The sequence below is a fragment of the Felis catus genome, chromosome C1 (assembly GCF_018350175.1).
Source record: "Felis catus isolate Fca126 chromosome C1, F.catus_Fca126_mat1.0, whole genome shotgun sequence".
In the NCBI taxonomy this organism is placed as follows: domain Eukaryota; kingdom Metazoa; phylum Chordata; class Mammalia; order Carnivora; family Felidae; genus Felis; species Felis catus.
This window is the reverse complement of record NC_058375.1, coordinates 165,957,626-165,972,934: the sequence shown is the minus strand read 5'-3', so window position 1 is coordinate 165,972,934 and position 15,309 is coordinate 165,957,626. Positions and strand designations below refer to the sequence as shown.

At 37.1% G+C, this 15,309-nt stretch overlaps 1 protein-coding gene across 6 annotated transcripts in view; it reads left to right on the top strand.

Moving 5' to 3' along the window:
• The window catches only part of PDE11A (phosphodiesterase 11A), a 404,325-nt gene that overhangs the window by 83,760 nt on the left and 305,256 nt on the right, over window positions 1-15,309 (top strand). For 5 of the 6 annotated variants that reach the window (XM_045033994.1, XM_003990898.6, XM_045033996.1 and 2 more), the window contains exon 2: window positions 3,720-3,878. In XM_045033994.1, coding sequence (XP_044889929.1) covers window positions 3,720-3,878 — 159 coding nt within the window. The remainder of the gene's footprint in view (window positions 1-3,719; window positions 3,879-15,309) is intronic. The other variant, XM_045033997.1, reaches the window with a different exon arrangement.

Here is a 15,309-nt window from a genome sequence, read left to right as displayed (position 1 = left end):
AGAGCCCTTAGGGCCTTTCTAACTTTTCTGTTTTACATAGTTGTATTACCATCTTTTATTTATTTATTTATTTATTTATTTATTTATTTATTTATTTATTTATTTATTTATGAATCTTAAAAAAATAATCTGATCACTCGAGAAAACAATTATGGATCACCTACAATATGCCAGTATGAAGCAGTCAATAGGAGAGTCCAAATGTCTGCTGTCTTAGATCTTATGTACTACTGGACGGAAAACAAGTAAACTAATAAGATGATTTCAGTGAATGCTAAGTGCTGGATAATGAGTCATATCCTTCTGCTTCAAGATCTTCAATCATATTCCACTGCGTTTAGGGTTAATGTAATAACTTCTTTCCAAGCCTGTAAGACTTGGCACCATCTGACCCCTGCCTTCCTCCTCCTTTCTCTTTGGGGCTCCCTGTGCTTTTGCCACACTGACCTTGGAGTTTGGGGAACTTACTAAGCGTTTTCCTGCATGAGGACTTTTCACATGCCTTGTTCTAGCTTCCTGTTAAGTTCTTCCCAGTTTTCTTTGACTGGCTAACTCTTACTCCTGATCCCCATAGAAATAGGTCCCTCCTATTAAGTCTTTCTCATGGCATTCTGCTCTTTTCCTAGTATTACTTACTACAGTATATGGTGATACATTTAAATGTCATCTGCCTCACCTGCATTACATTATGTTACAAGTTCTGTGAAGGCAGGGATGGTGCCTCTTTTGCTTCCTGCTGTATCTCCTAGCTCACAGCTTGACACGGAATGGGTCCTTGGTGAATTTTTTATTTTAATTAATTAATTAATTAATTAATTTTTAAGTTTATTTATTTAAATTCAAGTGTAGTGTTGGTTTCAGCGATTCATCACTTACATACAACACCCAGTGCTCATCCCAACAAATGCCCACCACCCATTTAGCCCATCCCCCCACCCACTACCCCTCTAAGCAACCCTCAGTTTGTTCTCTGTATTTAAGGGTTTCTTATGGTTTTTCCTCCCTATCTGTTTTTATATTATTTTCCCTTCACTTCCCTATGTTTCATCTGTTGTGTTTCTTAAATTTCATATATGAGTAAAATCATGTATTTGTCTTTCTCTGACTGATGTATTTCACTTAGCATAATACACTCTAGTTCCATCCAAGTTGTTACAGATTGCAAGATTTCATTCTTTTCATTCGCTGAGTTATATTCCCTTGTATATATATACAACATCTTCTTTATTCATTCTTAATTCATTTAGGCTCTTTTCATAGTTTGGCTGTTGTTGATAGTATTGCTATAAACACTGGGGTGCATGTGCACCTTCAAATCAGCTTTTTTGTATCTTTTAGATAAATACCTAGTAGTGCCATTGCTGGGTCGTAATCTTGGTGAATTAAAAAAAAATTAATACAAATTTAGTGTTTTTCTGAAAGTTTGGTTGCAGGCTCATTTTGAGCAGGTGATTTGATTTTGTTTGGGTTTTGATTTCCCTCTCTCCTTCAGGGCTCTTTCTTTCCTAAGGGTTTAGGTTAGCCTACATGAGTCCCAGACCAGAACCAGGCCTTATTATAGATTTTAAAGGCTCTGTCCTTGTGATACTGAAGATAACACAGACCTCATCAGAAAGCTAACATTGTTTGGTCTTGAGGCTATCACCCTGTCCACAGCTAGTCTCCCTTGGCTCGTAGGCAGGTGAAATTCATAGCTCTAGATGGTGGCAGACAGCAGGGCTTTTTTGTATTTTAAGCCTCTTTTAAGAAAGAATATTGAGGTCATTGGGAGAAGCTCAATTTCACTCAGGCCCTTGCTTGAAGCATTGAGCCTGGATCTAGTTTATCATCTTCCTTGGAACATTTTTAGTCCCTGTTACCTTTTCAGGAGCCAGTCTCTTTTCTCTTTCTCTCTCTCTCTCCTCCCTCCCTCCCTCCCTCCCTCCCTCCTTCCTTCCTTCCTTCCTTCCTTCCTTCCTTCCTTCCTTCCTTCCTTCCTTCCTTCCTTCTCTGTCTTTCTTATCATTGAAAGTAGGTTGAAGGTGTTGTGACATTTCACACCCAAATACTGTAGTATGTATATCCTAATAAAAGAATATTCTCAGGGTGCCTGGGTGGCTCAGTCGGTTGGGAGTCCTACTTGGCTCAGGTCATGATCTCATGGCTCATGAGTTTGAGCCCTGCATCAGGCTCTGTGCTGACGGCTCAGAGCCTGGAGCCTGCTTCAGATTCTGTGTCTCCCTCTCTCTCTGCTCCTTCCCCATTAGTCCTCTGTCTCTCAAAAATAAATAAACATTAAAAAAAAGAACATTCTCCTACAAAATTATAATAACCACTATCACACCTATGAAAGTTTATGTTAATAGAATGATATTACCTAATATAATGTCCATGTTCAACTTTCTCTGTCATCCCCCTTAAAAATTGCATAACAATTTTCAATGAAGGATCGCACATTAGATTTTGAGTTTCTTAAGTGTTCTTTAAACCAGTACGGCTCCCATGGCCCTATTTATTTTTATTTAAAAATTTTTTGTCCCTCACGATATTGACATTTTTGAAGGGTTCAGGTCAGGCTTCTGATAGAATGATCAATAATCTGCATTTTTAAAAATTTTACTTTTTCCTGAATGATCATATTTATGTTACACATTTGACAAGAACACAACATGTTTTTGATGATATTGTGTCCTCATCACATTGCATCCCATCAGGAGGCACATGATATTATTTTGTCTCATTAGTGGTAATGCTAAGTTTGCTTACTTGTTTAAGGTGATCTCCACTAGACATTTTCATGATAAAGATATCTTTTTCTCTTTGAATTTAATAGGGAATCTTTGGGGTGGCAGTCTGAGACTATGTGAATATTCTGTTTAACAACAACCTTTTACCTGGTGGTATTAACATCTGTTGGTGATCCTTGTATATGTTATTATATTGGTAGTTGCAAAATAGATATCATATAATTTACCACTTCTTCTACACGCATGCACGTGCACGCACACACACACACACACACACATATATGTATTATTATTATTTATTTTTTTTGGTAGAGAGAGAGAGAACACAAGCAGGAGAGAGGGGCAGAGGGAGAAAGAGAGAGCCTGACACAGGGCTTGATCCCTAGACCCTGGGATCATGACCTGAGCTGAAAACAAGAGTCAGATGCTCAACTGACTGAGCCGCCCAAGTGCCCCTACTTCTACATTTTTTAAGCTGACATGCTATAAAGAAGCCTGGTTTTTTTGTTCGTTTGTTTTAATATTTTAAAAGTATCATTATGGGCTCATAGGTTCTTTTTTCATAGGCCATTTTGACCAGAAGTAAAGTGGTGCTTTTCTGCATATTTTTCAAAGTGGCTAATATATATTTATTATGTATTTTTCTTATATGATACTTCATAATCCGTTGTCTATGTTAAATAAAACATTTTAATAAATACCACAGTATAGAGTTCCATTAAAAACACTTGCCCCTTCACCAACTTTGAGATGTTGTTGTAGTCAGGTTTAAAGCTTCTTTCTTCATTTAGCATGGTTAACAACTACGGCCGTGATTTATTTTCATTTATGTTCTTTCGGTGACTTCAGCATGAAATTGAATCTGGTATTGTTATTAAAAATTCATTGGGTAAAGTTCCTAGTGATAAAATATCATACACAGAAATATACTTCTCTCCCTTTCTTCCTGATAACAATGCACATGCATTTAATGCCTTCTCTGTCTTATTTTAGGATCGAAGATTCAATGATGAAATTGATAAACTAACTGGATACAAGACAAAATCACTCTTGTGCATGCCTATCCGAAGCAGCGATGGTGAGATTATTGGTGTGGCCCAGGCGATAAATAAGATTCCTGAAGGTGCTCCATTTACAGAAGATGATGAAAAAGTAAGTTTTCATGCTTTTGTGACTTGTACTCTCCTTCTTGATCATCGATTGCTCTTCTCCCTGAAAGGGACAGGACTTGCATGAATAGCTGTTGGATTAACCCATTCATGGATCAAAGAACTTTTCTTGTGTTCTACAAAATGTAGCAGAAGTTTTGAATATTTCATAGAATGTGGTGCATTGAATGTGGTACATAGAATGTGAAGAATTGCAAGCTTCAGTAGTATCCTTCCCTGGTCTTTACCTTACTTACACGTAAGCTTTTTTAATTGAGGGTCACACTGCCACCACATATGACCCAAGGGAAGATAGGGATGATGGGAAACAAAACTGTGTTTTGGAAACTCAGCACTTCCTCTTGTGTTTTCATAACTACTGTGAAGAATTGTTTTCTCAGTTCTTATATAAAAATCTCAATAAAATGAATGTTATTTAATTGTTATTCCAAATTGCTAATAAAAAGAACATTATTTTTGTCCCTGAAGAGCAGTTGACTTTGGTAGAAGTAATGTATTTTTGTTCTGAAATTTTTAAGTTTTTCACCAGTAGCTTATTCACCAGCTCATATTAAAAAGGAGACTCTTCAAAAAGCTGAAGTTCTTTCTGGCTTTGAAGCTCTTATTACCTTCGTATTGAATAGAATCTGGTGGAATATTTATAATATTTGTGGTAAAAGCAAACTTCAAATTAGTTTAAGTTTGATGACTGCCATACATGTATTTGATTAAAAAGACACTTTATATAATTTAGCCTTCAAGATGGGAAGTTGCTATTTGCTAGTACTAATTAGTAATGCATTACATTAATGCAAATGTTCTGGTATAAAAGGCCAGCATAAAATATGATTATAAGGAGACAAGATTTTTAAGTGAAGAGAGTCCTTTACTGAGGTCATATCTGTAGTTGAATTTGAATAACCCATATCCCAGAAAAGGTTTATAAACCCTGAGAGTATGATAGGACCTCAGATAATTTCCTACTGATTCAGTGAAAAACTACAGTGTGGGGGCACTTGTGTTGGGACTGTAGGAAGCACAAAGATAAATCCCAAATATGTAATGCCATCCTGGAGCTGAACAAGGCAGAAAGCAAGATTATCAGTAAGATAATCTATAACATGCTTCTGGAAGAGGTGGCATTTGATCTGACCTCTCAAGAAAGCATAGGTTTTCATAAGACAGAGTCAGGTGAGAAGGTGAGGGCATTTAGGGATGTATAAAATGTAGCCTACCTCATTCACTAAGCAAATGTTTCCATGGAATGTACAGATAAAGCAAAAATGTTACTTTGTGCATTTGCACCAACGGTGACAGAATCTTATAATCATGTGGCTCTTATAAGGATTCAGACAAAAGGATTAGAGTTTTGTGTTTTTTCAAACATCCCACTACCTGCCCACGACATCTCCCAAATGGTTTAGCTTATGGATGGTATTCCTGCCTTCACTCTGCCTCCTTCACTTGAAAGGATCCTCTTGTATATTTCATTCTCATCTCTGATTGCACTTCTGTCAGATTTGTTTTCTGGACTTCTCTCAGTGGATTTATACTTACGGCCTAAGGCTTCATGAGCTCTGAATGATTTAGAGGGAAGGTCTGCCCAGGGCTTTGTCTTGAAGAGCATCCGCGTTTAGCTCTACTGAGAATGAGGGCTGGGATGGAGTTCCAGCCCCACACTTAATCTTTGACTCTCGGTTCTCTCCTCTGTCAACTATACTATTCACTATTTACAGCATGAGAATTCAATAAGATCGTAAATAACAAATACTTTGTAATATAAGAAACTAGGTAAATATAAAACATAAATTCTTATTTCTAAATTATCATTTTTCCAAGAACTTTAAATGTTCTTCTGTATTTGTCACTTATTCCCAGGCAACTTATCTCTTAGATTCAACCTCAACTGAATATTACATTTGCTCCATGTGTTAGGTTTTTATCCTTTGCAATTTTCCTATGTGTCCAGAATAGCATTTTATTTTTTAGTCTCTATAATTCCCTCACCTGATTTAAAAACCCTACATTAAAAAAAATTACAAAAGTTAAAGCTAAAAACCCTACTCTAGTCTTACTTCTTGGAAGAAGTCTTACCAGTTTGAGCGAGTTAATTATGTTCATACAGGTGACCCTAGATGGAGAATATTTTATCTCAACTTGTGTGTCTGGATATTGTTCTTCCCTACAGGGATTCTGTACATGAAAAAAGCAGAAAAAATCTATAAGTGATTAATGGGAAAGAACAAGATCTAGATACTTCTTTTCAAATAAGAGAAGACATTGTGGCATAATGGCTGCAGATAGGCCTGGCAACAGCCTACCCTGGTTGAAACTCCAACTCCGCCATAGCCTGTGTAAACTTGGGCAAGTTGTTTTGCTTTTCTGTGCTCCAATTTCCTCCTCTAGGAAGAGAGATGATAATAATAATACTTATCTCATGAGGCTATAGAGGGATTATATGAGAAAATACAGGGATAGAACTTGGAAGAGTGCTCAGCACATAGTAAGCCCTCATAAAAAAAATTAGCTCTTACTGACAACACATTAATACATGTGAGATACAGTCTGGTCTCAGTTAAATATTTAGTTCCATATAAATTGTCTAGAAGTTTTTATTATGGATAGCCTATATGCCAGTTCCACTCTTGGAGTTACAACAATGAAATGAAGGATCTACTTCTTTATAAATTCACATTTGTCTTGTGGGATTGTCAATGCACATAGTATTTTACTTGGCACAATTAAAAAAAAAGTCTTGGCACAAGACAATGCTTCTACTAATTTGTAGTCTACTTTTTAATGTAGAACTATTTCTTACATATATGTCCACATGTGAATGTAGTCTATATTTGCCATTTTTAGGGATTATGAGGTTTTTTTTTTTCTTTTTCTACATAGCATAGTTTGCTTAATCATTGTCCCATTACTGGAAATTTGGGTTGTTTCTGGTTTTTCACTAATTCAAATAGCTCCTGAATGAGCATCTTGAACAAATTACCTTTTTCTTCTGTGTTATTTCCTTGGGGTATATTCCAAAGACTGAAGTTACTGAGTCAAAGGGCAAGAAAAGTTTTATAGCTCTCATTCCAAGATACAGATAGCTTTCAGGAATATTGAACCTATTTATAATAGTAGTAGCATGCATATACCTTTTCTTGCAGAGCCCTGCCAACTTTGTGCAATTCACATTTTAAAACTCAAATTAGTTTTCTTTGGTCTGTTAGGCAGGCTTCAGACAACCTCCTCCCATATTCACCGGTATAAACTTAGTTTCAGTATTGCCTGCAAGTAAGGAAACAAGGAAGCCCAGTGCTCAGTGCTGGGTAGGGGGCTCCTGATACGATAGCATTTGAGGCAGGTTCAAGTCTTTGCCCTGCTGCTTATTAGCTGAGTGACCTTCAGCAAGTTGCTCAATTTTTCTTGGCCTCAGAACCTCCATAATAGCGTTGTTGTGAAGGGTAAAATAGATTATTGGTGTAAAGCGCTTAAGGTAGCACTTACAGCAAATGAACTTCATGAAATCTCGTCATCTATTTCAAAGCCAAACAATTTGAATCTATTTGTTATTTTATTTATACACATAACTGCTATGTCATTGTTCATATGGGTCGTGGTAAATTTGTTGCATATTTAGCCTAATATGATTTGTATCTCCTGATTTCTTAAAATGTCAACTTCTGAAGACTATCAGTTGTGTTGTGTTTGGTGTAATTCCAAACATTTTGCGATATGAGAATCAGTAAATTATTTGCCTGGGATAAATTGAAAATTAAATGTGGTATATTCATTTCTGGGCTATTTATGTATCTAACATAATTGTGCATAGGATCATATTGTGTCTCTTGAAAATTCTATGCCTGTATTTCAATGGCTGTGCTGTATCATATTCATGGAAAAGGCTGGGAAGGTCATTAAGATCATTTCCCACCAACCTGGCCCTCATCCTCAGGAATCTTTACCTGACAGGTGGTCATCCAGACTCTGCCTAAAAACTTCCCTTTCAATGACTTTAAAATCATCATACTCTTTAAAGTGCTTGCATAATTAGCAATAGTTTTATCAGCAGTGGTTAGAGTTTAAGTGAAATAATAGTCTACCATAAGAACATATTAATAATTTAAATTACATACTGACAAATTACTAGTTTGGTAATTCACGTTGGAAGTGCACACAAAGGCAGATCATACAAATGAGAGGATTGGAATTTCTTGGTTCACTTCATGGGTTTCTAGCAAATGTCCCTGTTTTTCAGTGATGTGTATAAGCCAGCTGATTTAAATGGTATGACTACACTCCTTGCATCTAATTAATTTATCACTTTGTTATTCTTGGGTGAGTAAAGACAGGCATTATTTTGCAGAATAAAATAATGATAGTTGGATAGGAGCAAACATTGGTGATCTATCAAGATGTAAGGGCAGGCCTGATGAAACCTGGGGTATGAAAATGAACATGGGCTCTTCTCTGTCCTTCCCAGCTTGCCTATACCTGGTCCCCAAAGGAGCCATTCTTACTGCAATGTTGCATAAAGAATATGTCCATTGAATTTACTTTCCAACAGCTGACATATAAGCAGTTGTGGCTTGAAGTTCTTTGGCTAATCTCTACAGGGTTTCTTCAGCGTATGGTCACCTCTCTCCAACTCATGATTCAGAGTGTTCAGCTACCCTGCTGCTCTGCTTTGTGCCAGCATGTTCAGACACCCTGCAGAACTGGGATGCAGCCAACTGAACTTGGCTGCTGGGACTGGCCACATTCCAGGAATCCGTTATGGGTGATGCTGCCCTGCCAATTGGTGTTGAGGATGGTGCACAGATGATGCTAATAAGACTTGCAGAAGCTGGAGCTTTGTTACTTGCAACAGGCTTGAGCCTCACAGCCAAATAATGGGAAGGATTTGATAAGCTCTTGGCTTTACATTTTTTAGCTATTCTTGATTGTGCAAAGGCTAATGTTTAAGATCATGGTGCGATGTCAAGGATGCAAAAGGTATTACAGTTCACTGTAGTAAGAGGGATGTTGAATACATCGTGCTGATAGGAGTGACAAACTGGGGGTCCCAGAAGAATGAATGCAGCTCACAGATGTGTGACTTGCATGGAATTTGACTGGCATAAAATTGATTTTTTTTGGAAGTCCGTAGACATGGCCACAAGCTTTAGTTCTGCCATAATAGCTAATCCCCAAACAACTAGTGAGTTTAATAAAATCGACTTAATGGAAGCAAGATGGACAGATTTTTTCTGTCATCTTCTGAAGAGTTAGTTTCTACACAAAGGTACTTTTCAAAAAGTTAACATTTTTAAAAAATCTCCTGGTATACATGGCTAGTGGTATTGCAATTCTGCCAGGCAGGTTTATGTGTTTTCTATTAATGTTCTATTGTCTTTTGGACACTCAAATGCTAAACAAACAGTGAATTAACTAATTATAATTAGTGGCCTTTGTGTTCTTACCTCATTTTGCCCCTTTTCTACCTATATTCCTCTCCAGTTAAGTTAGATTTTCAAACCTGTTCCAATAAAATTATAGTTAAAAATCAGTGCCTAGCAAAAAGATTTTAGAATTCCTGGTAGATGGCTCATGATTTCAAGTTATATTTGATCAATAAGATTTCAGTCCTAGAAAAATTTAGATTAAATCTCATAATTTGTTGATTGCAATACTTTATCTACATTTCAACTGCCTAGTCATTGCACTATTTGCCTTTTAACAGCTATTACCCAGGTCCCATATGATCACTGTGAAACTACCAGAGCTTCAGAGACTCATTTGTTCATGTTCTAAGTGTTCCCTGGACTATATCTGACTGAGAGTTTCAGAAACAAGCAAGATCTGCATGAAAACCGTTACCAACACAGTCCTTGTCAGAACTCAGGTTAAACTTCAGGGAATTTTTTCGGTTGGAGAAATATTGTTGTGAACTTCTGGCTCTATTCTCTGCCTCTTGCATAGGCAGTCTAACTTTGGGGTAAGAAGTCAGGTCTACCTGTCAGGGACCTGCTTAGGGGTTCGCATTCAATAGAAAATGGTCACTCTATTCCGGATTTGGCCTTGTGCTTTACTTATATTCATATCTAATTGCAAAAGGTCTCATCTTCTTAATACTTTTCTGAGGTTTAAGTCCTATTCTGACATCTCTGATTTAAGTAGGCCCTACTCCAAAAGTGATTATCGTTTGTCCTTAATAGTGGTTCCTAATATTTTATAGTTTAACATTTTTTCAGATGTCCTCAATGATTGCAGTTGGATTTTGACTAACAATTAATTTAGAGAATATGCAGTGATCAGATTATCAGGAAGTAAAAAAAAAATTAGTAATACAACAATTGACAAAATGAAGGACAGTGACTACATGGTGCATTTTGCATTTCAGATGCAAATAATGCTTGGCATGCTTGCAAATTTATAAGCCTCTTGCAAAAATTCTGATGTCTTCAGATGGCTGATAATCCCAGTATTTGTAATTTCTTACTTTCTTGGTTTCTCAATTTCTGAGAGTTACCAAGGAAATGGTACGTGCTTGGATGTGACATCCTTCTATGTCTTTCCATATACTTTGCAAAACATTGTAAGGTAGTTTGCATTTAGCAGGAACATGAAATAGCAGGGACACAAAATAAATGAACTAGATAATTCAGAGGGCTATCACTGTTCCAATGCAGAATGGAGAGAATTTTGAGTGATCATTGACCCAAACATTATTCTTACCAGCTGAATAGTGTTCACCATGTGGAGGAACTATTCACTCATTCGCTACTTACTGAGTTTCTACTTAGCAGAACACTACTATGTTTGAGGCACTGTTGCCAGTACTGGGGTTAAACTGATGAATAAGACGGACAAAGATTTCTTCTCTCTCCGAGCTTAATTCTTGTGGTAGAGACAGACAATAAGCGAAATATATATGTAGGTATATAATGTAGCTTTAAGTAGTGATTAGATGTATAATTTTTATGATTTAGATAATTCAACAATTTTTTCCTGTACCTTTTACTTACATGAGTAAGGGCTACATATCACAAGGGCTTACATGAGTAAGGGCTTACATGAGTAAGGGCTTACATATCACAAGGGCTTATGATAAAATAATGGCTTTTAGTAGAGAGCAAGATTTCATCCAAAGCTCCTTCTCAAATAACTATGATAAATTGTGATGGACTCTTCAATTGAATCTATCTTTTTTCCTCTGAACTCCAGGTGTTCACATAAGGTGTGAGTTCCTCTAGGCTGCCTTAGGTGCTAACCTTGAAGTACAAGACACCGTTGTCTTTTTATTGTGCTCACCTCAAGTATCATTGTGCTGCATCTGCTCATGAGTATCAGGCTGTAATCTTGTTATCAATCTACCATCACCTGAACTGGGGACATTAAGAGACTTGACGACCTTAAATCTGACCCCACCAGGCTGGAGATATATAGGGCTGGACGGACAAGACTCTAGGGGCGTCTGGGAGGGAAAGGTCAGGGGTGAGAGGAGTTTAGTGCATTTTGATTTTCAGGGACCAGTACATCCATGGCTTCTACTAGCTGGCAGGACATGAAATACTCTTACTAGTCAAGCCACTTATAAAAGTGGAAAATGACGGGGCGCCTGGGTGGCGCAGTCGGTTAAGCATCCGACTTCAGCCAGGTCACGATCTCGCGGTCCGTGAGTTCGAGCCCCGCATCAGGCTCTGGGCTGATGGCTCGGAGCCTGGAGCCTGCTTCCGATTCTGTGTCTCCCTCTCTCTCTGCCCCTCCCCCGTTCATGCTCTGTCTCTCTCTGTCCCAAAAATAAATAAACGTTGAAAAAAAAATTTAAAAAAAAAGTGGAAAATGACAGAAAACTGTCTTATAAACTCTATCTCTGATTTATACATGGCTTGGACAAGGGAGGATGATACACAATCACAGATCAGAAGTAAATAAGCACTTGGTGGCAGGAAGAATGATTACTAAAGAACAAGAACAGGGTGTTGTGGATTCTTGTTCAGTGAAGATTTCAAATTAAGACAGATAACTGTCTTCTTTGAATAACTATTCTAGTGTTATTGTCTGAATAAAACAGCAAGGTTTCTTCTTTTCACCTTAAGGCTGAAATACTTGAATTGGAATTTTGAAAACTTAAATTATTTTTTGAGTAAAAGTGAAATTTAGTTGAATTCCAAGTACATTAAGCATCTTGGTCTTTCTTGTTTTATTTTCCTTTCTTTTTATGAAAGATTCTTTTCATTTTTTTAAAGTAAAAAATTTTTATTTTTATTTATTTTTTTCACCATTTTATTTGTTTTTTAAAATTTACATCCAAGTTAGCATATAGTGCAATAATGATTTCAGGAGTGGATTTCTTAATGCCCCTTACCCATTTAACCCATCCCCCCTCCCACAACCCCTCTAGTAACTCTCTGTTCTCCATATTTAAGAGTCTCTTATGTTTTGTCCCCCTCCCTGTTGTTATATTATTTTTGATTCCCTTCCCTTATGTTCATCTGTTTTGTCTCTTAAAGTCCTCATATGAGGGAAGTCATATGATTTTTGTCTTTCTCTGACTGACTAATTTCGCTTAGTTCCATCCACATGGTTGCAAATGGCAAGATTTCATTCTTTTTGATTGCTGAGTAATACTCCATTGTGTGTGTGTGTGTGTGTGTATATATATATATATATATATATATATATATATATATATACACACACACCACATCTTCTTTATCCATTCATCCATTGATGGACATTTGGGCTCTTTCCATACTTTGGCTATTGTTGGTAGTGCTGCTATAAACATTGGGGTGCATATGCCCCTTCGAAACAGCAAATCTGTATCCCTTGGATAAATACCTAGTAGTGCAATTACTGGGTTGTAGGGTAGTTCTATTTTTAGTTTTTTGAGGAACCTCCATACTGTTTTCCAGAGTGGCTGCAACAGTTTGCATTCCCACCGGCAGTGCAAAAGAGATTCTCTTTCTCTGGGTCTTCGCCAACATCTGTTGTTGCCTGAGTTGTTAATGTTAGCCATTCTGACAGGTGTGAGGGGGTATCTCATTGTGGTTTTGATTTGTATTTCCCTGATGATGAGTGAAGTTGAGCATTTTTTCATGTGTTGGTTGGCCATCTGGATGTCTTCTTTGGAGAAGTGTCTATTCATGTCTTTTGCCCATTTCTTCACTGGATGATTTGGTTTTTGGGTGTTGAGTTTGCTCAGTTCTTTATAGATTTTGGATAGTAACCCTTTATCTGATCTGTTGTTTACAAATATCTTCTCCCATTCTGTCGGCTGCCTTTTAGTTTTGCTGATTGTTTCCTTCTCTGTGCAGAAGCTTTTTATTTTGATGAAGTCCCAATAGTTCATCTTTGCTTTTGTTCCCCTTTCCTCTGGAGATGTGTTGAGTAAGAAGTTGCTGCGGCCAAGGTCAAGGAGGTTTTTGCCTGCTTTCTCCTCGAGGATTTTGATGGCTTCCTGTCTTACATTGAGGTCTTTCATCCATTTTGAGTTTATTTTTGTGTATGGTGTAAGAAAGTGGTCCAGGTTCATTCTTCTGCATGTCACTGTCCGGTTTTCCCAGCTCCACTTGCTGAAGAGACTTTCTTTATTCCATTGGATATTCTTTCCTGCTTTGTCAAAGATTAATTGGCCATATGTTTGTGGGTCCACTTCTGGATTCTCTATTCTGTTCCATTGATCTGAGTGTCTGTTTTTGTCCCCATACCATACTGTCTTGATGATTACAGCTTTGTAATACAGCTTGAAGTCTGGGATTGTGATGCCTCCTGCTTTGGTTTTCTTTTTCAAGCTTGCTTTGGCTATTTGGGGTCTTTTCTGGTTCCATACAAATTTTAGGATTGTTTGTTGTAGCTCTGTGAAGAATGCTGGTGTTATTTTGATAGATATTGCATTGAATATGTAGATTGCTTTGGGTAGTATTGACATTTTAACAATGTTCTTCCTATCCAGGAGCATGGAATACTTTTACATTTTTTTGTGTGTGTGTGTCTTCTTCAATTTCTTTTGTAAGCTTTCTATAATTTTCAGTGTATAGATTTTTCACCTCTTTGGTTAGATTTATTCCTAGGTATTTTATGGTTTTTGGTGTACTGTAAATTGGATCTATTCCTTAATTTCTCTTTCTGTCACTTCATTGTTGGTGTATAGGAATGCAGCTGATTTCTGTGCATTGATTTTATATCCTACAACTTTGTTGACTTCATGGGTCAGTTCTGGCAGTTTTTTGGTGGAATCCTTTGGATTTTCCATATAAAGTATCATGTCATTTGCAAAGACTGAAAGTTTGATCTCCTCCTGGCCAATTTGGATGCCTTTTATTTCTTTGTGTTGTCTGATTGCTGAGGCGAAGACTTCCAATATGATGTTGAATAACAGTGGAGAGAGTGGACATCCCTGTCTTGTTCCTGACCTTAGGGGGAAAGCTCTCAGTTTTTCCCCATTGAGGATGATATTAGCATTGGATCTTTCATATATGGCTTTTATGATCTTGAGGTTATGATCCTTCCATCCCTACTTTCTTGATGAAAGATTATTTTCTAATTGTAAGAGTAATGCAAGCTTATCATAGAAAATTTGCAAAGTACAAAAATAAAGGGAAAACTAAAATCACCCAAAATCTTAACTTTTACACATAATTCTGTTAATATTCTTGGTGTATTTCCTTATACTTACTTGTTTTTGCCTATAAATAAAGATATAATTCCAAATTTGCATCATGGGGTATAATGGTATTTTATCATGCTTTAAACAATTCTTTAAGAAGGTAATCTATGTGTCTGCATTATGTTCTACCATGTAATTGTACAAGAGTTTAATTTTTTAAAATGCCTTTTTTTTAATGTTTATTTATTTTTGAGTGAGACAGAGACAGAATACCAGCAGGGGAGTGGGAGAAGGAGAGGGAGAGGGAGAGGGAGAGGGAGAGGGAGAGGGAGAGAGGGAGAGGGAGAGGGAGAGGGAGAGAGAAACACAGAATCCAAAGCAGGCTCCAGGCTCTGAACTGTTGGCACAGAGCCCCATGCGGGGCTCGAACTCATGGGCTGTGAGATCATGATCTGAGCCGCAGCCGGACGCTTAACTGACTGAGCCATCCAGGTGCCCCTATACAATAGTTTAATCTTTTTTTTCCCCTCGACGTTTAGATTGTTTCCAAAATTATGTTATAATAAAATTGCAGCTAATGAACTTCTTTATAAATAAATCTTGGACTCCATCTTAGGATTGCTGTTTTGTAGGCCAAAAATATTGGTAATTTTCTATGGTTCAAACTGATGCTTAGGGTTACGGGGTCAAGGAGTTTGAACATTAATAATTTTTTACAACAACCTTATTGTGGGATAATTCCATACCATACAATTCATTTATTTAAAGCATGCAATATTTGTAGAGATGTATAACCATCACCACACTCAATCTGTGAAAATTTTTATTACTCCAAAAGAAACCCTGT